The sequence below is a fragment of the Lolium rigidum genome, chromosome 6 (assembly GCF_022539505.1).
Source record: "Lolium rigidum isolate FL_2022 chromosome 6, APGP_CSIRO_Lrig_0.1, whole genome shotgun sequence".
In the NCBI taxonomy this organism is placed as follows: Eukaryota; Viridiplantae; Streptophyta; class Magnoliopsida; order Poales; family Poaceae; genus Lolium; species Lolium rigidum.
The window spans coordinates 12,679,316-12,703,392 of NC_061513.1; the positions used below are offsets into that span (position 1 = coordinate 12,679,316).

Genomic DNA, 24,077 nt, shown 5'->3' on the forward strand with positions numbered 1-24,077 from the left:
AGAGAGGGTCCGATGAATTCTTGATTATTTCGAGAGCGCTCAAAAGGCCTGTGTTGCGATCTGATATGATGCAAACATCGGGCCGATCTATCACGACCCCCATCTTCAAGCAGCTGAGTAACCATAACCAGCTATCTTTGTTTTCACTCTCACCAAGTGCATAGGCAATAGGCAAGAGCTGATTATTTGCGTCAGCTGTGATCGCCACCAAGAGTGTGCCCTTGTACTTTCCTGTGAGAAAGGTACCATCTATTGCCAGCACCCCAACGGGAAGGTGTCCCATCATTCCCTCCTACGATGATGAGAGCCTCAACGGTCATCTTCTTCCCACGCATGTCGCGCCCAAACTGTGCTCGGATGCATCTTCTAACATCCAAAAAATCTCTATTGACCATATCTGTCACTACAACTTTCATCGACTTCAGCAGCGCGACACATCGACACCAGAAAATTCGTCGCGTACGACGTCTCCATAAAACACTAACACAGTTTCCATCGTACCTACCGCATAACCATATTTTTAAAATTATATTAGATTACAACACAACAATATTTAACATGTGATTAACATTTTTAAATAATCATAACACAACACCATATTTAATATTTTTAACATCATTCCATAATAATTCTATTCTAGGCTCACTCATTCCATAATAAATTTAACACCAAACATAAGACAACACTATTTTTAAATACGCGACAAATTTTAATACTACCAACTACAAACTTAAATTAAAATAAGTATGGACGGATTTTAATACCTCAACTTCAACCCTTGCACTACACTTCTAATTATATCTTAAAATACTTCCACCTTATTTTAATACTCTCCGTACATTCATATTGTCAGCATCGTACTATTATATGTCTACTTTAACATGGATCTTGAACAAATCATTATTTACTACTAATGTTCACCATTACTTAGTTTACTTAGTCCCAATATGCACCATTACTTAGTTTAATTAGAAGAGATCATTGTTTACTACTAATGTTCACCGTTACTTACTGTACTTACTTCGAATATGCACCATTACTTAATCTAATTAGAAGTTGATCATTTGTACGTGAAATATTTCTACGCACATAAAATCATAGCCTATATATTTGGCATGTTGCATACATCAAACATAAATTCTAAGCGGAACATTCAATTAGCTATTTATGTCCTAATTACATGTATTAATCAAACTAATTGTACTACACAACTAATCAGGTTCTAACTACATAAATAAAATAGGTAATGCTTACTTATTCAAATCCTTACCTTGATATCACAGACTGAGCAAACACTGAATCAGCTGAGAATTCTTGAGTAGCGACCAAGCGACATCAACTACATGAGCTAAAACTAAGTGCGTGAAGAAAAATGAGTATGATAGTGAGAGTGCCTGGAGAGTGACATTGCAGAGCGAGGCAAGCCTTTTATATAGAATCAGCGTCGAGAGGAGCCATGCGCAATCACTCACCGAAAGCAACACAATTAGCAACAGTTTAAATTAAAGCAGTCCAATTTGCAATAGTACCAGCTGTCTCTTTTGCAGCATCAAAATCAGTGCCACCGCAAAGTTTGTGCCATGAGATGCTGTCGGGAGATGCTTCGTCGAGAGGAGCCATGCGCGCGCGGTCGGCCGGGAATCTCCAGCTCGAGGCCTGCCTCCACCACATTTGGCGGCATGTGCCACGCAGGCATGCCGCCGCACGCTCCGGCGGCATGGCCCACCAGGTCGGACGGCGGCTCACGGCGCGGAGCAGTGGCTAACGTGCCGCCAGTTAGCACGGCGGCGGGTCCCTGCCGCCACACACCCTGGCGGCATCCTCCACGTGTCGCTTGGGGGCTCTGCCGCCACACACAAGGTGGTTTTTTTTGTCAATTTGTCTCACAGGTGGTCTTTTTTGTCAATAAATTGGGGCAGGTGGTCTCTTTTGACAAAATTTCCGTGCCAGTGTGCCACCAAGTAAGCACGCACGATGAGTACAAGGTCTTCTCGAACTAGCTTGGCTTTCTTTGTTTAGCAAATTAAGTTTGCATTTCTCGAAGAAAGCAAGTTAAGTTTGCAATAAAAATAACCAACGGCATTTTTCTACCGCATTTACAACATTGAGCGCATGGTTGGGTTGTGGCTCTTACACAAGATCAGCCGTGAAACGTGTAGCGCGAGAAAGACATATGTTCACGGATACGAAATACAAGTGAAATTGTTGAACCGTTACTGGGCTTTATGTTTCTGGCCCATGTGGCCCATCTGCTGTGTATGTGGCTGAGCTATATATATTCTCACCTCAGTACCGTGTAACCCTAGATAGAATAGAGAGTGAGCTTCCACCCACAAGGTTAGCCGCCGCCTCTGATCTCTACATGGTATCAGAGCTCTAGAGGATGGAGGGGGTGGCGCTGGAGATGAAGACCCAGTGAGTGGATCTGTTGGAGGCTGCGAGGGATTTGGTGGTTCTGCATCAGGAGGTCTGAGGGAAGTGTTGTGGCAAGGCTGAGCCATGGGAGACGATTTGGCAAAGGCACTGGACAGGCTGGCGGAGATCCTCACCGCCAAGACTACAGAGGCTACGGCTGTGGTCAGGTCAGGAGATGGGGCTCTACTTGCTGGAGTCTCACAGGCAGAGGGGGTGCAAAAGCTGGAACTGGCACCAAACGAGATTAAACTGGAGGGTGTTAGCAATTATTTGAGCTGGTCTAGGAGAGGACGGCTGTTGCTGAAGACGAAAGCTTTGGAAGGATATGTTCTGGGAGAAGTTGTTGAACCTGTTGAGAAGCAAGGTGCCGAGTGGAAGAAATGGAGCACTACTGATTCAGGAATACTTGCGTGGTTGCTCAGCTCTTTAACCCCGCCAGTTGCTGCATCTGTTGAGGCACTGCCTACTGCAAAAGAGGTATGGGAAGCTTTGTCTCAGATGTATTCTGGTAAGGGAAATGTGATGCTTGTTTCTCAACTTGAGGATAGACTGCATGATCTCACTCAAGGTGAAAAATCAGTGATGACTTATGTGGGGGAGCTGAAGCAGTTGTGGGCTGATTTGGATCATCTTGATCCTTTGGTGCTCACCCATACTGAATGTGTTGTGGCAGCAAAGAAATGGATTGAAGGCAAGCGAGTGCTCAAGTTTTTGAAGGGTCTGAATCAAGACTTTGAGAATAGGAGGGCGAATCTGATGCATGAAACTCAGTTGCCTTCACTTGAAGCTGCTATTGCCGCTATTGCACAAGAGGAAACAAGACTGAAGTGCAATGGAAAAGGGGAACTTACACAAAGGCCTGCCTATCTTGTGTCTGAGACCAGAGAGTGCTTCAACTGTGGAGTAAGTGGCCACCTTGTCCATCAATGTACAGCTCCACCTCGCCGAGGCAGAGGAGGTTTCAGAGGCAGCAGGTATGGCAGGGGATACTATAGAGGTGGTAGAGGCGAAACGGAGGAAATTACTACCACAACTCAGGCGGTCCACAAGGAGGGGCCGGAGCCAATATGACATTTACGGAGGGAGGTAGATCAGTAACTCAGAATCGTGGAAGTGTTGAAGGGGAAGTGAAGAAAAATGAACAAGCAAGGAGAAACGAGCTTCGGGCAGTTTGCTCATTTTGTCTACACCAAAGGTAATACGTGAAAATGTCTCTCCGGCTGCTCATAAGCTTGATTCTGATTGGGTATTAGATTCCGGTGCCTCAAGGCATGTTACTCGGTAATAGTAGAGAGTTTGAGATGTATAATCGGTACCCATCTACATACCATGAAACCATTCAAACTGCAGATGGTACTGCTCAACCTGTAAAAGGTGTTGGAGATGTCCAAGTGTTCATCTAACATAAAGTTATCCTCTCGTCCTACATGTGCCTGCATTTCCAGTGAGCTTGATCTCTTTGAGTAACCTGGTGGATCAGATTGATTGCCGCATTATTCTTGATAAGTATATGTGTTTAATTCAGGAGAGGATGACTGGAAGGAAGCTTGGGGACGGAATCAGATGTAGAGGGTTATGGTACCTGGACCGAGAGAAGCCTAAGTTGCTAGGATACTCAGTGGTGCTCGCAGCGGTCCAAGGTGATAAAGAGAGCAAGGCCATGATCCATCATTGTCGAATGGGGCACATTTCCTTTGATAAGATGAGCAAAGTTTGTCCTGATGTAATGAGTAGAGTAGACATGAACAAACTGAAATGTGATGCATGTGAGTATGCTAAACATACCAGAACATCTTATGTGAGTAAGGGGCTGAGAAGTATAGCTCCCTTCGCTCTTGTGCACTCTGATGTATGGACATGTCCTACTATGTCGATTAGTGGAATGAAATATTTTGTAACCTTCATTGATTGTTATACCCGCATGACCTGGGTGTATCTTTTACGCCACAAAGATGAGGTGTTTCAATGCTTTCAGGACTTCTGTGCATATGTAAACACTCAATTTAGGGTGCAGGTACAAATGCTCAGATCTGATAATGGGACAGAGTATGTTAACAACAGATTTGGCAGATTCTTATCCGAGAAAGGTATCATGCATCAAACTTCCTGCCCAGATACTCCTCCCCAAAATGGAGTAGCTGAAAGAAAGAATCGACACATATTAGAGGTAACTCGCTCTCTCATGTACACTATGAATGTACCGAAATTTCTATGGAGTGAGGCAGTTCTAACTGCTACCTTTCTTATTAATCGCATGCCTTCACGGATTTTGGGCATGAAATCGCCATGTGAACTTTTATTTGGAGAAAACAAATTTCCTTTTGCCCCCAAGGTCTTCGGCTGTACTTGCTTTGTCAGGGATCACAGACCATCAGCAAGTAAGCTTGATCCCAAGGCTGTGAAATGCATTTTTATTGGCTATCCTCCCGGACAACAAGGATATAAATGCTGGAATCCAACTGAGCGCAGAACTTTTGTGAGTATGGATGTCACCTTTCGTGAATCTGAACCCTTTTATGGTGAGCAAACAGACTTAAGCATATTGTTTGATGGTCTTGATCATCTGTCACAGTTGAGCGCTGATCAAGAGGGGGAGAATACAAACGGTACAGTCACACCTGCAGAAAATTCTGATGCAACAACAAAGGGTCAACCTTCTCCGCTGGTGATTGGATCGGATCTGATCTCTTCAGAGTCTGAAGCTGATGGTGCCCATGTAACTGCACCACAACAGGGTGCCCATGTAACTGCTTTACAACAGGGCCAAGAAAAGCAACTTCAAGTGTACACAAGGAGGCGACGTGAGAATGTTGAACAGGGGGAGAATGATGAACAGGGGGAGGAAGATAATTTGTTACAGGGGTCACAAATACAAGAGGAAGAACAATCTGCTGAAGACAGACAATCTGCTGAAGATAGTTCATCGAGTGCACCGTTGGAGGTGAACTCAAATATCACTAGAGGATCGGCAGACCTACCAATTGCACTAAGAAAGGGGACTAGAGCAGCTACAAGCAGACCTGTGAAGAAATATGGGTTTAATGTTCATGATATCAGCAACTATGTGTCTTATGAAGCCTTGTCACCCTCCCATCTGGCATTTGTTGCGTCTCTCCAATTAGTGCATATTCCTACTGATTGGACAGTTGCAAAACAAGATCCTAAATGGTGTGTTGCTATGAGAGAAGAGTTGGAAGCATTAAGGAAGAATCAAACTTGGGAGTTGACTACCTTACCAGATGGAAAGAAAGCTGTTGGATGCAAGTGGGTGTTTACAGTCAAACAAAGTCCGGAGGGAAAGATAGAAAGGTATAAGGCAAGGTTGGTTGCAAGGGGATATAGTCAAACATATGGGATTGACTATGACGGAACCTTTGCCCCTGTGGCGAAAATGAACACTGTGAGGATCTTGATATCTTGTGCAGTTAATTTTGGATGGCCACTACATCAGCTTGATGTGAAGAATGCCTTCTTGCATGGTGACCTTCAGGAAGAGGTGTATATGGAGGTGCCACCAGGAATGGCTGCTGCTGAAAATGGAGGTAAAGTGTGCAAACTAAAAAAGGCTCTCTATGGTCTGAAACAATCTCCAAGAGCCTGGTTTGATCGGTTTAGAAGGGCCGTGTGTGCCATGGGATATAGACAGTGCAATGGTGATCACACTGTGTTTTACAGGCATTCAAACCAAAGGATTACTATTCTGGCTGTTTATGTGGATGATATCATAATTACTGGGGATGATGAAGCTGAAATACTCAGATTGAAGAAGTGTCTAAGTAGGGTTTTTGAGGTGAAGGATCTTGGCCAACTCAGGTATTTTCTTGGGATAGAAATAGCACGATCGGCAAGGGGCATAGTGTTGTCACAACGCAAGTATGTTCTAGACCTGTTGAATGACACAGGAATGATGCAATGTCGAGCAGCCGCAACCCCCATTGATCAAAATTATAAGATAACAGCTGAATCTGGAGAATTGGTGGAAAAGGAAACTTATCAAAGACTTGTAGGAAGGTTGCTATATTTATGTCATACAAGGCCAGACATTGCGTATGCAGTGAGCGTTGTAAGTAGATATATGCATGAACCAAGGACTGGTCACCTAGATGCAGTACATCGAATTCTGAGGTACCTAAAGGGAACTCCAGGAAAAGGGTTATGGTTCAGAAGTAATGGACATCTAGTAATAGATGGCTATAGTGATGCTGATTGGGCAAGTTGTCTTGATGACAGGAGGTCAACTTCAGGATATTGTGTATTTGTTGGAGGTAACCTAGTATTATGGAGGAGTAAAAAGCAACAAGTCGTATCAAAGTCATCCGCTGAAGCTGAATACCGTGCCATGTCTGAAGGATTGAGTGATATGCTATGGGTAAAAAATCTCTTACGTGAGCTGAAGGTGCTAAGAGATGGTCATTTAAATGTTTGGTGTGATAACAAGTCAGCAATATGTATAGCAAACAATCCAGTCCAACATGACAGAACCAAACATATAGAGATTGACAGGTTCTTTATCAAGGAGAAATTAGATGCTGGAATTATCAAGATTGATTATGTGAACACTAGACAGCAGATTGCAGATTGTTTAACAAAAGGACTAGGAACAAAGGAATGCAACTTGGCTTGTGACAAGATGGGGATGATAGATATATATCACCCATCTTGAGGGGGAGTGTTGAACCGTTACTGGGCTTTATGTTTCTGGCCCATGTGGCCCATCTGCTGTGTATGTGGCTGAGCTATATATATTCTCACCTCAGTACCGTGTAACCCTAGATAGAATAGAGAGTGAGCTTCCACCCACAAGGTTAGCCGCCGCCTCTGATCTCTACAGAAATTCTATCAATGCACCCCTCAATGAAGATCAGAAAGTACCTTCTGTTTGTGATCATCCGGTAGTTTTTATTTTTGGCGAGAAATAACTGATAGTATTGAACCATGGTTCTTACAGAACAGTGCAGAACAGAGATAAAATTACAAACAGATCCTTCTGGACCCCGATGCCGAGGACGACGACGAGAATGTTGCGCCGGCGGGCCGCCACACCTTCTCCCCTGAGCCTTGGATTGGGAGGATCCCCTGCACGGACGGGGTAGTCGACGCCACTCAGCCCTGCGCCGCCGCCGCCATCGACATGGTGAACACCAGCAGCAACTTCCTGCATTTTCAAGATCCGGATCCGCCGTCCCGCGGACTCCGGTGAGGGACCAAGGTGCAGCGCCACTCCAAGGAGGTGCGAGCACCGCGAAGACGGAGATCCAGCAGCAGAGATCCTCGAACCGCCACCGCCAGAGGGAAAGATCCCCACCTCAAAACACCACTCCGGCCACGCCACCCGCTCCCGAACGCCGCCGGCTAGCCACCAAACCGAAACTACGCTATGTACACGTCGTAGATCGGGGCCTCCCCCATCCTCCCACTGCCGGAGCAGCCGCCAAAGGGTGAGGAGCCCGCCGATCTGACAACGGCGAGGTGCTTCGCGAGGTGTCGCCCAAAAGTCGCCTCTCTCTACTGTGGACGGGGAGAGAATAAACTCCAAGGTAAGTCATCCGGTAGTTAAAAGGTGTTTGTGTTTTAAATGTACAATTGGTTTCGTGGTGTAGTTGGTTATCACGTCAGTCTAACACACTGAAGGTCTCCGGTTCAAACCCGGGCGAAGCCAAAAAACAATTATTTTTATTTTGGTTGAACTTATAATTGTTACGAGAAAAACAAATAAAAAATAATGGCCCATACAGGTCTCGAACCTGTGACCTTCGCGTTATTAGCACGACGCTCTAACCAGCTGAGCTAATAGGCCCTTTCATTTGTTACGAGAAAAACAAATAAAAAATAATGGCCCATACAGGTCTCGAACCTGTGACCTTCGCGTTATTAGCACGACGCTCTAACCAGCTGAGCTAATAGGCCCTTTCATTTGTTGATGTTCTAGGAACTATATATCGGCATTGGTATGTTTTCTTAAATTTGTTTTCCTCTGTTTTTATTTCTCAAGCCGAAGTGGAGGCTGACGGAGGGTCTCTGATTGACACGATATCAATGTAAGTCTCCGTGGCGGAGTGAGTCATTTTGTCTAGAAGAGAAGAAAGCACGCGCGCGGATCGTGACTGTTTCCTGCATCCAAGATTGATCGCTCTTGTGCATGCATATGCTTAAATTAGACGACCCCATAGGCCATATATACAGGTGATCGATGAGTGTAGGTAGGCTAGATCCGTCGATCCCGAGAGTAGAAACTAGCGATCATCGATCAAGAAGCAAAACGTAGAGATCTGCCGGCGAGAGATCGATGGCTCACGGCGGCTTCCTGTCGGTGGACCTGGGACACCCGTTCCTGAACCGCACAGCGGACGGCTTCCTCAAGGTCGGCGCCGTCGGTGCCTGTAAGGTCGCCGCCGAGGAGACCTTCCACTGCCTACACAAAGGTACATGGATCAAGACCATCCGGATTCCTATCATCAGACAATCAGTATATCGCATGACTGCTTCTTTTTCTCTCTGGCCGAATGCGGATGGATGCAGGGGACGTCTCAAAGCACAAAGTTGAGAACGCGGTAAGTGCATGCGTCTGCTACACTTTCTGCACTGGCTGAACAAATTCTTTCAGAGGAAGAACCGACTTTCACACGGCCTCTGTAGTCTGTACTAAATAAATCGTTTCTGAATTTTTCCAAGTGCAGCTGAAGAAGATGTGCAAGGAAGGCGCATATTGGGGTAACTATCATTGCCACAACTACATCTGATTTCTGTCAGGAATTAATCCATTTCCGATCAACACACGCACGTTGATTAATTTTCTCAGGCAGTGTTGCCGGGGTGTACGTGGGCGTAGAGTACGGCGTCGACAGGATCCGTGGCCACAGGGACTGGGTAATACCAGTCTGTCAAACACTAGCTGGCATCTCTGTACCTTGTTGAGTTCTTGCCTGCACTGCATTGCTTGAAAGATTCATGATCTAAGCTGGGATTTTGCAGAAGAATGCGATGATCGGCGGTGCCGTGACCGGAGCCCTGGTGTCGGCGGTGAACAGCAACGACAGGAACCACGTCGTCGGGAACGCCATCACAGGGGCGGCCATCGCCACCGCCGCCCACTACCTGCATCACCTCACTTGATTAACCATTAGATAATCCGTACATTATCACTACTGTTCGTCCTAGTTCTCGCACTTGAGTCTGAACTCTGAATACCTTTTCCAACTGTATTTCTTTTCAGAGATTTCCATTTTCACCCTCTAGTTTGATATTTGTAACGTTACTTCACCCCCATTGAGCAGTTTTTACAGTATTGTAAGAACTAGCTCAGTTTTCGGTAAATGGGGTAATCCTGATGAATGGCTACTAAAAGCATCTCTAGGATATATGGCAAACCCCAAACCCAAAATCTGCCTATCCAGAGCATCCCAACGCGGATTTGGGATTCCAAAAGCACACACGCAGTTCAGATAAGCATATGAAACTGCAAATTTAAAAAATACGTGCGCAAGAGAAGAACAATTCGATTCTTGCATCTCAGATGCTTGCAGTTCATCCTAAATTCAGCTGCATCGCAGCACTACATTACAGCAAAAGTAAAACAATCCGCCACGGCAGTATAGTGCAGCAAAATCGGCTCACCGGAGCCCTGTGCCATTGCAGCGGCGCGTTGGCTCACTCCTCGTCGCTGACAAGGTTGACGAAGACGCTCGTCGTCGAGGTAGTCGCTCTCGGCGAAGTGGGTGAGGCGCGGCGGCTCCGGGTCCGGCTCGACCTCCATCTTCACCACCAGCGCCGTCGGTGGGCGCTGGCGGGAGCTCGAGCCCGAGGACGACGAGGCTACGGAAGAGGAGGTGGCGCATTCGTGGCGGTACCGCTCCGATTCGCGCCTGGCGAAGGCGGGCGGCACGACGACGTCGTGGTTGCGGTAGAGGTAGCTACCGCGGATGCGTGCCGCGTCGGACTTCACCTTCTCCCGCTCCGTCTTCTCGCCGGCGGGAGGAGGAGTGGAGCTCCCAGCGCGCTCGGTGGAGCCTCCGCCGCGGCCCACCTGGCTGCCCCCGTGCCCGCACCCTGCCACCATCGTTGCCGACGGGAGGTGGGGACGCTGGTTCTATACTCTACATGTCGATTGCTCGCCGAAGGAGGCGGTGATTGCTCGTTGACGGGAGGCGGAGGAGCGGATGGGGTTTGGCCCCCGTCCGCCTCGCCGACCGCTATATATGCGGGCCTTTTGGCGATTTGGACTGCAGCCTACATAGTTTTTCTACATAGTTTTTCTGGGGCAAACCACCGATGTGGGGTCTGGTCTAGCCCAAAAAACGTCCAAAATCCGCATATCGTCCCGCCACCGTGTTTGCAAACCCATATGCCGTATCTGCTAGAGATACTCTAAATGCATAGTTACTGCATAGTTACTGTGACATTTGCATGTCTATAGCTGCATTGAAAAATTAATCTCAAATGCACACAACCAAATCTTGTGTCTTGTTTGGAGCAACTAGTAGAAAAGGAGGCTTTGGTTTAGAGCTGACTGGAGCTTTAGCACCGGATCGGCTAAATGGTGCATTAGCACCGGTTCGAGAGGCCAGAATTTTAGCACCGGTTCGTGCGAGACCTTTGTCAACCGCGAACCCTTTAGCACCGGTGCTAAAGGTTTTTCTGCTCACCATGCACCTCCACACCCCCCCCCCCATCGCCTTTTTTAGCTCTGTAAAATACAAAAGAAAATGATAGAAAATTCAAAAAATTAAACCTTTTAATATTCATGTAAGTTACGCAACCTACTATTAGGAAAAATTAACAAATTTGAATTTTTAGTTTTTTCCATAAAAAGTATAGAAAAAGGTAAAATGGCATTAAATTTTGCGTACGACGTCGGGAAAAAACGTATAATATATCAAAATGATCGTGAGAAAAAGTTACATCCGAATTCACCTGGGTTTACCCAGTTAGACAATTTTTAGATTCTCAAAATGCCAAATGAAAATATGAAAACAGGAAAATTTTAGTTTTTTCTAGAAATTTAGGATTTTATATATTTTTAATTTTTTTAAAAATTAAAATTAATAATTGCATCCTGCATAAAGATTACTATAACTTTTAGCAAATTTTTGGATTTCAAATTTTCAGGTTTTAGGTTGGGCAAAAAAGATATTAAAAAATTGAAAAATAAAAAATAATACAAATTAAAAAAGTTAATGTTTATTTATGAATTCTATATTATTACTACATCCTTACTTTTGTTTATTAAAATAATTATTTGAAATTCAAATAATAAAGAAATATGACATTGACCAACATGTTAATAGGATTGATATGATACTAGTATCACATACTTGCTTGCGCGCGAAGCACTTGGAAGCGGGACGGGAAGGAACTTGGAAGTTAAGCGTGCTAGTGCCGGAGTTGTGGGAGGATGGGTGACCAAGCGGAAAGTTTGACCACGAGTAAGTAATTTGACTAGAGATAACCTTGTCAAATAACTGAAATATTAGAAATTCTGAAAAAGTAGAAAAAAAGGGAGTGGAAAATAATTCGAAAAAAATGGATATAAAAAAGGCACGGGTAGCGGGGTTCTCCGCGGCATACGAACCGGTGCTAAAGGTCCTCTCGCCCGGGCGCTCGACAACCACTACGTGGTGCCGCTTTAGCACCGGTTCGTAACTGAGTCGGTGCTAAGGGGGGGGGGGCTTTAGCACCAGATGCTTAGTACCGTTTGTGTAACCGGTAAATAATCCCCTTACCGCTGGTGGATATCTAATGATCTTACCGTATCCCTCTCTTTTGTGTCTGTATGAAAAGATAAATTTAACGTGGCTAACGTGGAGCACTGGAGACGCCATGCAAAATAACTCTGATAATTTACGGGGAAATATGTGTGATATTTATCTCCACACAAGGCAGAGCTTTCCGCAGGGTGTAAGAAATAATTTAGTCAAAAACTGCGTAGCCATAGATGGAGCTTTCCGCAGGGTGGACAAGAATTGGCACTATCCACTCAGATTCCTTTCACCTTTTTGCTTTGCTTTCATGTGTAAATTAAACGAAAAGTTTCCCAGCCAATTAAAGCTTGAACAAATAGTTGATGAATAATGTAAATGTACAGAATGGGACATGTTGCTCCTGAGGACATGTGCTTTTTTTATTTCTAAAATTCAAAAACACATGTTTTCAAGCTTCAGGTGTAAAAAATTCCATGGACAAGCGAGTTGATCTGCGATCTGTATCTAATTAATATGCACATGCAGTAAGGTTATATGAGAGTCTCAATTATTCATATGGCTGACTTTTTTTCTTAACTTTGAAGGCATGAGAAAAAAAAGGTCATATGAGCGTCTGAATTTCATATAGCTGACTTTTTTCGTAAATTTGAAGGCATGAGAAAAATAAAATCAATTTTCTTAACTACCAAAGGAATGAGAAATAAAATAATCCACCCAAACTAACATGAGACCAATAGGTAAAACATAACCATCGCTTATTAGCATGAGATATTTCCTTTCATAACATTACAACCATATCCATCACCAACATTACAAAGCTAATAAATTCATATTTTCTTGTGTGACAATAATACTGTAATTACGTTTTTAGTTTCTTGTAAAAAAAGCTAGAGGAAAGGCAATGAATCAAATTGAGTGAGATTTCCACAAATTAATACCAACATTATAAACCATCGCTTTTTGGAAACATATTTTCTCTCGTAACTTTGCTGAAAAATAAATACCCACAGATAACATCATCTTCTGAAGCTAACAAAATTATTTTTTCCTTTTGTCTGAGAATAATTATAGTATATTGTATTTTAGTCCCTTAAAATAAAAAAGAATAGAACAAGCTAAAAAGAAAGGGAATCAAAATAAGTGAGAGGCTCTATCCTTATTCCTCTTCCCTATCGCAACCTAGGGTTACCGAGCTCTACGGTGACCTCTCTCCAACAAAATTTCGATGAACCCTATGTCGTGAACTTCAAACTATAACAAAAGTTAGGCTTACTAGTCTGGAGGTAGAATCAAGACGAAAGGTACCCCCCTTGTAAATCAAAAGGCTTCATGGTTTTTACATGAATTTTTTTCCATGAAACTATCCCTGGAAGGCATGTTTTTAATATGTAAACTTTTCACTTAAGTTTCAATGTTGAATTTAAGTAATACGAAAAATATTAAAAAGAATTACCATTTTACTGACAATTCCTAAATCAGACCTAAAGCAACATGAATAGTCGACCATCATTTAGTTACGGTGGAATATATTTTCTCGCATAACATGAATTACCATTCTACCACCAACACATAACATTATCTTTTCAGGCTAATAATATCATTTTTCTATAATAATAGTACTATTATCTAGTTTCAAAAAAAATATAGTACTATTATCTTTCCGGTGAATTGAAATAAAGCAAGGAAGAAGAAACAACGGAATCAAATTGAGAAGCATGATTACGAGGAAAGTCTCCTCCCCGTATCCCCGTAAGTCAAAAGGCTTGAGACGCAATAATAGTTATTTCTGTCCTATGAGGGGGTATTTGGAACACTGGTACTTTTTGCTGAAGTTATAGTGTTTAGTTTGAATTTGACTTAAATAAATACCTCAGTTTTATTTTAAAAAAACAATTTTATGCATCCTGCTTGGGAGGATGTCGGGCCCTTCGTTTGGGTGTTCTAAACTGGTAATCTCCACTTAGCGGTGGCAGAAAACCGTCATTAGCTGAGCTAAAGATTACAACGGCTGACTCTACCATTAGATGTCGATTGAACTGTCCAGATGGTCCTAATCTCCTTCATCAAACGCTGTTGCACGTAGCTTACGACCAACTCCAATGTAATACATCAGTGAAAAATAAATACCTACAAATAACACATCACGTATTGGCAATATAATTCTTTTTGTAACATGAGTGAAAAATAAATACCTACAAATAACACCATCTTCTTCTAGAGCTAATAAAATTATATGTTTTTTTTGTCTGATAATAATAATACTATTTCAGTTCCTTGTAAGAAAAAAGAGAAAGGAACAAGCTAGAAAACAAAGGGAATCAAATTATGCGGTGAGAGGCCCTATCCGTATTCCTATTCCCTATCGCAACCGACGGTTACCGAGCTTTGAGGTGACCTCTCTCCAACAACTTTTCCATGACCTCTATGTGGGTATAGCCACTGTTACGCTTACTACTCTAGAGTCTAGAGGTAGAATCAAGATTAAAGGTATCCCTCTTGTGAAGCAAAAGGCTTGAAGGTTTTTTACATGCATGATATTTAACCATGAAACTATCCCTTGAAAGGTGTTTCAAATATGGATACTTTTTTCTAAAGTTATGGTGCTTACTTGAACTAACACCAAAAATTGGCAAAGAAACACCATTTTCCTGACAATTCCTAAAGCACGCAAGGCTTGGTGACCATCATTTAGTTACGGTAAGATATTTCCTCTCTTAACATGAATTATAAATCAGTACTACCAACAAATAACATTATCTTTTTAAGCTAATAAATATCATAGTTTTTCTTGAATAATAGTAGTCTTATTTATGCAGTTACTTGAAAGAAAGAAAGCTAGAAGAAACAAAGGGAATCAAATTGGCAAACAAGATCAGGAGGATAGTCTCTTTTGAAGCTAATGAATTTATCCTTTTGTTTTTTGTGAGAATAATAGTATTACCTATATTTCAGTTTTTTCTAAAAAGGAAAGAAGAAAAGCAGAAGAAACAACAGGAATCAAATTGAGTGAGAGGCCCCTATCCGTATTCCTCCTCCCCAGGCGGCGGTGGTCCCTGGGTCACTCCCATCCATCCTTTTCCAGAGTGCGCCAGTATGTGCAGCATCTTCTTCTTCTTCTTCTTCGTCCCGCTCGACCCCTACCTCGCCTATAAATAGGCCTCGCCGCCTTGCCATAGTTCTTCAAGCAATCCAGCAAGAAGCCAACCAAATCCTCCATCTCCGGCCGTCCAGCCCCAACCAAGCTCGAAGATGTCGTGCTGCTCAGGAAAGTGCGGCTGCGGCGACGCCTGCAAGTGCGGCAGCGGCTGCAACGGCTGCGGCATGTACCCCGACGTCGAGGCCGCCAGCACCGGCAACGTCTTCCTCGTCGCCGCCGCCACCCACAAGGCGTACGTGCTCGTTAATTATACTAGTAACTAATTACCTCGAGCACAAGGAGTAACTAATTGTGTATGCTGATCTTGGGATGATGTATGCAGGAGCGCCGGCGGGATGGACATGACCGCAGAGGCGGAGAACGGTGGCTGCACCTGCAGCAAGTGCAACTGCGGCACCAGCTGCGGCTGCTCCTGCTGCACCTGCTAGGTCATCAATCAACAAGTTGATCTGGCGGCTTGCATCACTACTTAATTACCACCATGTAACGCTACCTGATGGAGGGCTAAGCTACACATGCTAAGCCTGTCTGTACGCCCCAAAGCTGCGTGCATGTGTGCATGATCTGCATGCATGCATGTCGCCTCCTAAATAAAAACCCCCAGCCTTAACTACATGTCAATTTTGCATCGATCTTAATTTGGAATATCTGAAACTTCGGAAGCACTTTGAACAGCGCATAGTGCCGGCAAAGTAATTAAGCTCTTGAGGAAATTCTGACAGATGTTGCAGCGGTATTTCAGCCGTGATGGATCTGTCCCATGAGCACATACAATAAATTATTGGCATCGTAACACGCAAAATTTGGAACATGAAGTTAGTGTTGCTCAAGAAATTAATCTTGAGAAATTCAAGGATCTGTACATGAAAAATATAGCTCAGTGCACGACGACAAGCATATATCCAATGGAGGAATTAGCCCACTCATTCTCAAGCTACTTGTGCTGCCATTGCATAGCTGGACAACCAAGGAAATAATGAAACTTTTATACAAAATATCAACATAATAGACATACATACACCGTGCAATACAAAGAAAGTAATGAGACTTTTGTGATGTGAAGAGAGGTAAGATGCAAGCAATACAAATTCAGGGTGCCGCTTGGACGATGTTGACGAGCTGTCGTGACTCGTGATGGCCTGCGACATATGCGGTGACGATGTCGATGCCATCAGGGAGAGCGCGTCAGGGAGTACGCTCTCCTTCCTCTATGGCAAGCTTACCAATCTCCATGAGGCCGCTCATCTCTGCTACAAAATTCTTCTTTATCGCGTGCCACTCTTTTGCCGTGTGCTAAAAAGCGGCAGAATATGGCAAAGGTTGCATTTGCCATGTACCGAACATGTAGATACACGGTAAAAAAAAGAGCACAAAAATAGACGACACAGATATATGCACGGCAAAAACGCACAAAACACAAGTCAAAGAAAAGTACAGGACAAAAGAGCAAAAAAAAACACGGCAAACCTAGGCGCCACATGTCCCTACAGGCTGCATCTGCCGGAGCCGTGACAAGGGCATGGCTTTTCCGTGTGTCTTCTAACGGATACGTCATAAGATTAGGGTCACTCGACATCCCCTTCCCCAGCGTGGTGTTTCTTCCCGCCAAAATTTCCCCGTGCAAGGGAGAATTTACCATGTCTTATTTGCGGTGTAATGGGGAAAAGCACACCAAAGGTGTTCCTTTGCCATGTGCATTTCAAATACACACGGCAAAGACACACCTTTTTCATCTGCTTTTCTCTCGTACATGGTAAAGTCCTTTCCTGCCTACTTTTTCCTCCACTTTCTCCCCGCCAATTCCTTCTTGCCGTATTTTGTTGTCATCGTTTCGCCCTCGCACCACTACATAAAGCCATGTATCCAACACAAAGTTTCACAACCCAGTTCTCCCTCCATTGGCCCCTGCCGCCACAATCCCTCTACGCGCCAGCGCCGACCCCACAGGGTTGTTTTCCAGCCGCCGTCGAGATGTCTCCTCGTTGTCACGCCGATCTGAGCTCGACGGGCTTCAACCGAGTCCGCTTGTGGCCGGGGGGGGGGGGCATTTCGGGGCAGAAATCACCGCCTCCAGAGAGCGGGTGTGGGTTGGCACCTTCAACACAAAGGATGAGGCCGCTCGTACATATGATGTTGCGGCATGGAGGTTTGGTCAGCCATGCCGCAACAGGAACTTCCTGGAAATTGGGTGTCAGGAGCAAGCCGACGCGGTCACTCCGCAACCACGCTTTGTGACGCAAGAGGAACATCAGGGGCAGCGGGGGCTTGCCGTTGCCAAGTCGGATGAGTGGGCCAGGGCGCAGTAGCGGCTCCACCATCCCTAAGATGTGGAATACGAGTGCCAATTCTGTAGGGAGCAGAAGACGGCGAGTAGAGCCGCGAGGGCAGAGAAGAGGATGAGAGCCATTCTGGCGGAGTACGACACCAAACTGTCATCGATGCTCGACCCGAATTCTGAGAGGTGTCTAGATATCATCGAGTCAACCGCGTCCGAGGACACCAAAAGCAATTTGGATATCTACTGGGATTAGTTTTGTCTTTCTATGTCGCGCGTCTACCTATTTTTCTGAACCAATGTCGAGTTGGAGTGTGTCTAGTTATTTCAGTGTCTAGTTCATGTGTGTCTTGCATTAGCAAGGGCCTTGAGCATGGCGCAGTAGTGCTTCTTGTTGATGGTCATGCCGCCTTGTGGAGTGTTCCTGAACTCCGCCTCTAGTTGAATAGCGTAGTGCTTCTTGTTGTCGCGGAAGAGGCTCTCGATGGCATCCAAAATATTGTGTGGCCTGGAGCCATGCGCATGACAATGACAAAAAGGTCATTGGAGATGGATCCATATATCCAAGAGAGCATGGTGAAGTCATCCCAACCGCAATCTGACGTGGGTGATGTGTTGGAAGGAGTAGCACCGGCGTCGCCGATGATGTGGCTTGTGAAGCTATAGCGACTGAGTGGGACGAGAAACAATTCACATGAGTTGGTCTAGTTGGGGACGGTGAGAACAAGGTGATGAGGACATGCAACTTGATGGAGGTGGCATATGTAGATGGATTTGGGAGGGTAAGAGGTGCGGTTTTGCTGTCAATGGTCTTGCCCTTAGTGGCCCTGATGACCGATGGGCTTTCGAGCGCCGCCTATGGAGCATTGACCTCTGCTTCTTAGCAACGTAGATCGACCTCTCAGGAGGTAGATTTAGCTTGGTGATGGAGTTCTACCTCACGCACGTCCAAGGCTTTGGCATGAGAGTTAAGCTCGGCCTCCTTCTGCGTGATTTCATCCGGAGTCATGGTTGAGGGGCAAGAGTGGTGCTAGGGTTTTGGTCAGCGAGGGTTTATGGCGCAACACTTTAAGTGATTTGGGAGAGATAAACTGAGCGGGAAACTGGTTCCATTAAGATGTTGGGTTCAAAATCTGAGTCCGGTTAAAAACCTTTTTTTAGGAAAATCAGTGGGATTCCCCACTGTGTATACTTATCATTTTCAAAAAGTTATATGATTCAACGGGCTGTTGCTAGAGGATACCAACAAGAAACTATCTAAAAGGCCATATGTCTAAAAAAGAGAGAAAAGAAAATAGAGCTACCAGATTATCTAAATCTCTCAACCCAATTCTTGAGCCTAGCATAAAACTTCCTAGAAGCCTTATGAACAAGAAGAGCCAACTCTTCCTTGAATCTTTTCCTGCATCTGTAAAGATTGGGGGTGTTGCCCTTGAAAATAAATTATTCCTGGTCGTCCAAATAGCCCATGCAGTAAACATAATTAATTCCATATAGAAAGGTACTTTCAATTTATTTTTGAGACTGGCAATGATACTTTAAATGCCATTCTGCTGAGTCCAAGAAGAGTAGAGATATTGCCAATATAACTTAGCAAAGGGGCAATGGAAAAACACATGGTTTCTAGATTCTAGCTCATCATGATCACACATAATGCAGGAGTAGCTATCCATAAAAATTCTCCCTTTGAAGCATTGTTGTGGTGTTCAGGCGATTATGAACCATGAGACAAAACAAGACTTTATGTTTTTGCTGACATTAGCCTTGCCACATCAATTTCAAGGAAAAAATTATGCTACCAAAATCCATCAAGGAGCTATAAGTAGAGGAAACCTTTATTGTCACCATATTACCAAAAACTGTACAAGTGTCAGTGCCCATAGCTGGCTCATGGTCCACGAGTAAAGCTTGAAAGAGGTGAAACTGCAGCAATGCTTTCTCAGATAAGGGCAAATGAAATAGATCAGAGGCTCTAGCACAAGTAATGCTTGTTTGATAGAGATTCATTCATCCTTGCAGAATGAATAGAGACTTGGCCAAGTATCCTTGAGTGTGAGCATTTATCTTGCCATAGTAAGATGGAGTTTCTTTGAATGAAATCACACTGTGCTACCTCCTTGAAAGCCGGCAGCAATTTTAAGCAGTCAAAAATCTATTCGGTTGATTGATTGTTTCTTCTTTTCATCGTTAGTGATTTTCTTGATCAATTGAAAAGGGATGAAAGTGAACTATTCTGAGAGTTCAAGGTGAGTTGTAAACTAAAAATAAATTTAGAGACGAAAAGCATACTTTCCCAAGAGTTCAAGGATGCGAAGTTGACTTTCTTCTTTTGTGGTATTATACTGAAGTTGATGGTAGGTATAGACTTTTGGGTCAAGTTTTCTTGAAAAAAGACTGAATAGTAACGATTTTTACTGGTTTTCTATCGCTATTGAACCAGTTAAGTTGGTGGTCCGACCGGAGAACTAGTGAACCTGACACCTGACTTTATTTTTTCGGCCAACGCAGCATCGCCATGTGTCTCCTGGTGGAGAGGATTGAGGGCGACCAGATTGCATTTTCTTTTTCTTTCAACGTTTTTCCTGTACACTTAAAAATAAGTTTTCTGCAGTGTTTGATAAATATAAAGCTTCGGCTCCTTGGCAAAAGGAAAGAGAAAAAAGAAGCAAAGCAAGGAAGAAACAGAAGGAATCAAATTGAGTGAGAGGCCTCTATCCAGCTTATTCATCTTCCCCAAGCGCTTTTGCGGCGGTGGTCCCTGGCTGGCTCCCCTCCATCCTTTCCCAAAGTGCGCGCGTACGTGCAGCATCACTCATCTCCATTCTTCCTCCTCTGCTAGGTCGCTCCCCTATAAATAGCCCTCTCTGGCTTGCCATAGCTCCTCAAGCCAGCAAGAAGCACAAGATCTCCTAGCTAGTCATTTGTCAAAGCCTCCATCCAACCCCAACAAGCTCGAAGATGTCGTGCTGCTCAGGAAAGTGCGGCTGCGGCGACGCCTGCAAGTGCGGCAGCGGCTGCAACGGCTGCGGCATGTACCCCGACGTCGAGGCCGCCAGCACTGGCAGCGTCTTCCTCGTCGCCGCCGCCACCCACAAGGCGTACGTAGTTTATCTCCTCATGCATCATGCAGTAGCCAATCATATACATATGTGCAACAAGTGTTAATTCTGCATGTTGATCTTGATTTGCAGTAGCGCCGGCGGGATGGAGATGGCCGCGGAGGCGGAGAACGGCGGCTGCACCTGCAGCAAGTGCAACTGCGGCACCAGCTGCGGCTGCTCCTGCTGCACCTGCTAGACCGTCAACCATCGAGTTGATCTGGCCGTCTACGTTAACTACAACCATGCACTGCTACCTGATCGATCTAGGTCTAAGCTACACATGCTAGACCTGTCTGTACGCCCCTGCATGTTTTCGCATGATTTGTATGCCTAAATAAAATTCCCCCGGTTTAACTACATACTGCAGTACGTGTTAATCATCTTCATGTCCATCTTAATTTGAGATGTAAGAAACGACCGAAGCACGTGAGAGTTGAAGTGGCACCTGCCTCAGAGCTCAGGCAAAATAACTGAATTCTTGTGGAAAAAAAAAAAGCTGACTGAAAGTTGCATCAGCTACTAGTAAATAGTAATGGATTCATGGATACTTCCCATTGAGTACAAATAATAATTAGGAAACGGATCCTTTTCGAAATTCGGAGATATGCACACATAAAAAGTCCTCAGTGGACAAGGACATTCATGCTACTTGTGCTGCAACCAGCAATTGCATTATTCGATCGGCAACCAAAAGAACATAAATTTATTGAACGAATATGAAAGCAAAACCGCCAACATGATACGTACACACTGTACATGTCTGGCATAAAAGTTTCAAATACGGATTCAACCACGCACGGAGAAATATATAGGAGACAGATCCAACTGTGAACAGTACCCTAAGCTGAACTAGCTACTATTCATTTTTTTTCCAAGCGATCCACCCAGGGATCGATTTTCATTATCACGAGATAACGAAAACAACAGTAGTTTTGGTAACAAGCAAAAAAGAAAAAAACAACAAGGGGGAACGCCGCCTAATGCTAGCGTTATAGAAACATTATAGGGCGGAGGTTTTACACCAGGCAAACAACTAACACAGGCCAGCTAGCCAAAAACATATCACCAGGGGGCATGGCAGGCGTAAGTGCCATCAGATCCTCAACGATTGTATCAAACACAAAAGCAGGAGATCGAATTGTAGCGTCAACATCAACAGGAAACAAGTTAGGCATCTGCATCCTCCGTCTCCATGTCCTTCCCATCAGGATCTGCAGTTGTTGCATCAGTAATCGTCAAGTTTCTCCTAATAGGCCTCCCCTCAGTTGCTGAAGAGGTAGAAGCAGCTGTAGTCGCCAACCGAAGCAGGTTGTCGGCGCCGGCTTCGATATTTTCTCCATCAGGTGAATTATTGAGGCCTGCCCAGTAATTCATAAAAACAACGGACAAACTGATTAGTTCATTAAAAAAATTTACTCCCTCCAAAAATATGTCTAGATACATCCATATTAGAGTCAATTAATATGAACCAGAGGGAGTATCAATTTTCCTTCTAAACAGGATCTATTTTGAAGTTTTCAAATCGACCAACACATTCTGCTAGCATGCAAAAAACGTGGAAACCACCAAAAGAACTGAGTGAAGTTTCCAGGCCTGTCAGTTGCTCCAACATCCATAGCCACTGTGCTCCAAACATATTTTGTTGTTGCACATTCAAAAAAGAGATGTGAAATGGTTTCATTTTGATGACAAAACTGGCAGGAGGCATTTCCATTCCAGTTCCTCTTCAGCAAATTATCTTTAGTTGCAATTGCATTATGCCAAATCAAGCCATAGACATATCTTAATCTTCAGTGGAATCTTACTCTTCCACAAGTGTTTGAAAGATATATCAGTCACATTCCTGCACAAGTGATTGTACATAGATTTCACTGAGTAAATTCCACTTTTTATCCATTTCCAAAAGGGTTTATCTTTTTTCTGATATAAAACTGTTTGTCTTATAATCCCCAGCAGACCATGAACTTCAGCAGTCAAATCAGGGGGTAAATATCTCCTAAAGGAAAGGTTCCAACCAAGGGCAGCAGCATCAGCACATGTAATATTCTGTTCATTACAAACATGAAATATTTCAGGGAAAATATCTTTCAATGGACTGCTTCCACACCAGGCATCATGCCAAAAACTTGTCAATTTGCCATCTCCCACTCGCATTCTTTTGCCAGACAAATAGAGCTCTCTTACTTTCTGCATATCTATCAACAGAGGCCAGTCACCTAGTCTATTTTTTAATAAAATACACCAGTACCTCTCAGGTATTTTCTACTCATGAAATCATGCCAAGGGCCAGCACTGGATTCAACTTTCCGCCACCACTTGCACATAAGACTGATATTGAACTTGGAGAGATCTTTCAAACCCAGACCACCCTTCTTTTTGGGTTTACAAATCCATCTCCATTTAATAAAATGGTATTTTCTCTTATCTATACTACTAGCCCAGAAAAAGGATCTACTAGGTTTATCCATCTCCTTAATAGTGATTTTGTGTAATAATCTCATAGACATCTGATAGACACATGTGCTGGACAAACAAGCACTAATTTTTATCATTCTCCCTCCAATTGACATATTATTTCCTACCCAGGCACTCATTTTTTCTCTGTTTTGTCACCTAGGAAACTCATCTGAGCAACAGTGGGCCTCCTTGCACAGATTGGTGTGTCCAGGTATTTTATTAGCCATTTACCACTTTGACAGTTGAACAGATCAGAGTAAGTCTGAGTCTTGATGTCATTATGTAGAATTAGCATGACTTCACTCTTTTCAAAGTTTATTTTCAGCCCAACTAGCTACTATTCATAGCATATATCAGGCCTTTCAATCCCCGTTCGTATATGAAAGTAATTTCCTGATACGGTGCGAGAAGATCGCCTCACAATTTTAACCGTGTGCATGAGGTCCAGGCAGATTCCTTTGTAGGTACAAAACACACGGAAGCATTTGGAACCGTGTGTGAGTATATATCACAACCCGTCCCAAATATGGTAAACCATCATCATCGCTCCACGTCGTCCCACGCGGAAAACGAAGGCTGGTTCGTGTGTAATGTTTTTGTGCAATTACTTTATCTTCGTCGTTCCTTTTTGTTTGCACAATCGGAAGACAGTTAAGACGCAGACGCTCGCACACATCTATATGAACGCATGTATTCTCGGATTCCAATGATACCAACTATCATGTTCGGTTGCTTTTCTCTGGAATAATGTTATTCGTGCTCTTGCCAATGTTGGTTAATTATCATGATAACTGCGCGCCTACACGTAGCCTTGATATTGCAGCTTAAGTTTAAAAAAAAATGAGAGAGCCCTCATTTGTATTTAAAAGTCTTTGATTTGACATCTATATCAATTTTTTACAACTGTTTTTTAAAAAGTACAAGATTATGTTCTTGAAAGAACAAAGAGTTCGAAGACACCGAACATTTGATCG

At 43.9% G+C, this 24,077-nt stretch overlaps 3 protein-coding genes and 3 non-coding genes across 6 annotated transcripts; 4 read left to right on the top strand and 2 right to left on the bottom strand.

The window, feature by feature from the left end:
- The first annotated feature begins 8,000 nt into the window (after nucleotides 1-8,000).
- TRNAV-AAC lies at nucleotides 8,001-8,074 on the top strand. The gene has a single exon. It is a non-coding gene; the product is annotated as a tRNA-Val (tRNA).
- A 64-nt stretch (nucleotides 8,075-8,138) lies between these two features.
- TRNAI-AAU lies at nucleotides 8,139-8,212 on the bottom strand. The gene has a single exon. It is a non-coding gene; the product is annotated as a tRNA-Ile (tRNA).
- A 36-nt stretch (nucleotides 8,213-8,248) lies between these two features.
- On the bottom strand, nucleotides 8,249-8,322 carry TRNAI-AAU. The gene has a single exon. It is a non-coding gene; the product is annotated as a tRNA-Ile (tRNA).
- A 293-nt stretch (nucleotides 8,323-8,615) lies between these two features.
- Nucleotides 8,616-9,745, top strand: LOC124658801 (outer envelope pore protein 16, chloroplastic-like). The gene is made up of 5 exons (XM_047196822.1): nucleotides 8,616-8,837; nucleotides 8,935-8,966; nucleotides 9,093-9,126; nucleotides 9,215-9,282; nucleotides 9,388-9,745. Exons 1-5 carry the CDS (start codon nucleotides 8,702-8,704, stop codon nucleotides 9,526-9,528), a joined length of 411 nt encoding a protein of 136 aa, XP_047052778.1. The 5' UTR covers nucleotides 8,616-8,701; the 3' UTR covers nucleotides 9,529-9,745.
- Nucleotides 9,746-15,275: 5,530 nt separating this feature from the next.
- LOC124660770 (metallothionein-like protein 2C) lies at nucleotides 15,276-21,003 on the top strand. The gene is made up of 3 exons (XM_047198598.1): nucleotides 15,276-15,362; nucleotides 20,504-20,643; nucleotides 20,737-21,003. Exons 2-3 carry the CDS (start codon nucleotides 20,504-20,506, stop codon nucleotides 20,840-20,842), a joined length of 246 nt encoding a protein of 81 aa, XP_047054554.1. The 5' UTR covers nucleotides 15,276-15,362; the 3' UTR covers nucleotides 20,843-21,003.
- LOC124660769 (metallothionein-like protein 2C) lies at nucleotides 15,362-15,883 on the top strand. Its single transcript, XM_047198597.1, has 2 exons — nucleotides 15,362-15,502; nucleotides 15,593-15,883. The coding sequence occupies exons 1-2, from the start codon at nucleotides 15,363-15,365 to the stop codon at nucleotides 15,696-15,698; spliced, it is 246 nt and encodes an 81-aa protein (XP_047054553.1). The 5' UTR covers nucleotide 15,362; the 3' UTR covers nucleotides 15,699-15,883.
- Nucleotides 21,004-24,077: the final 3,074 nt, after the last annotated feature.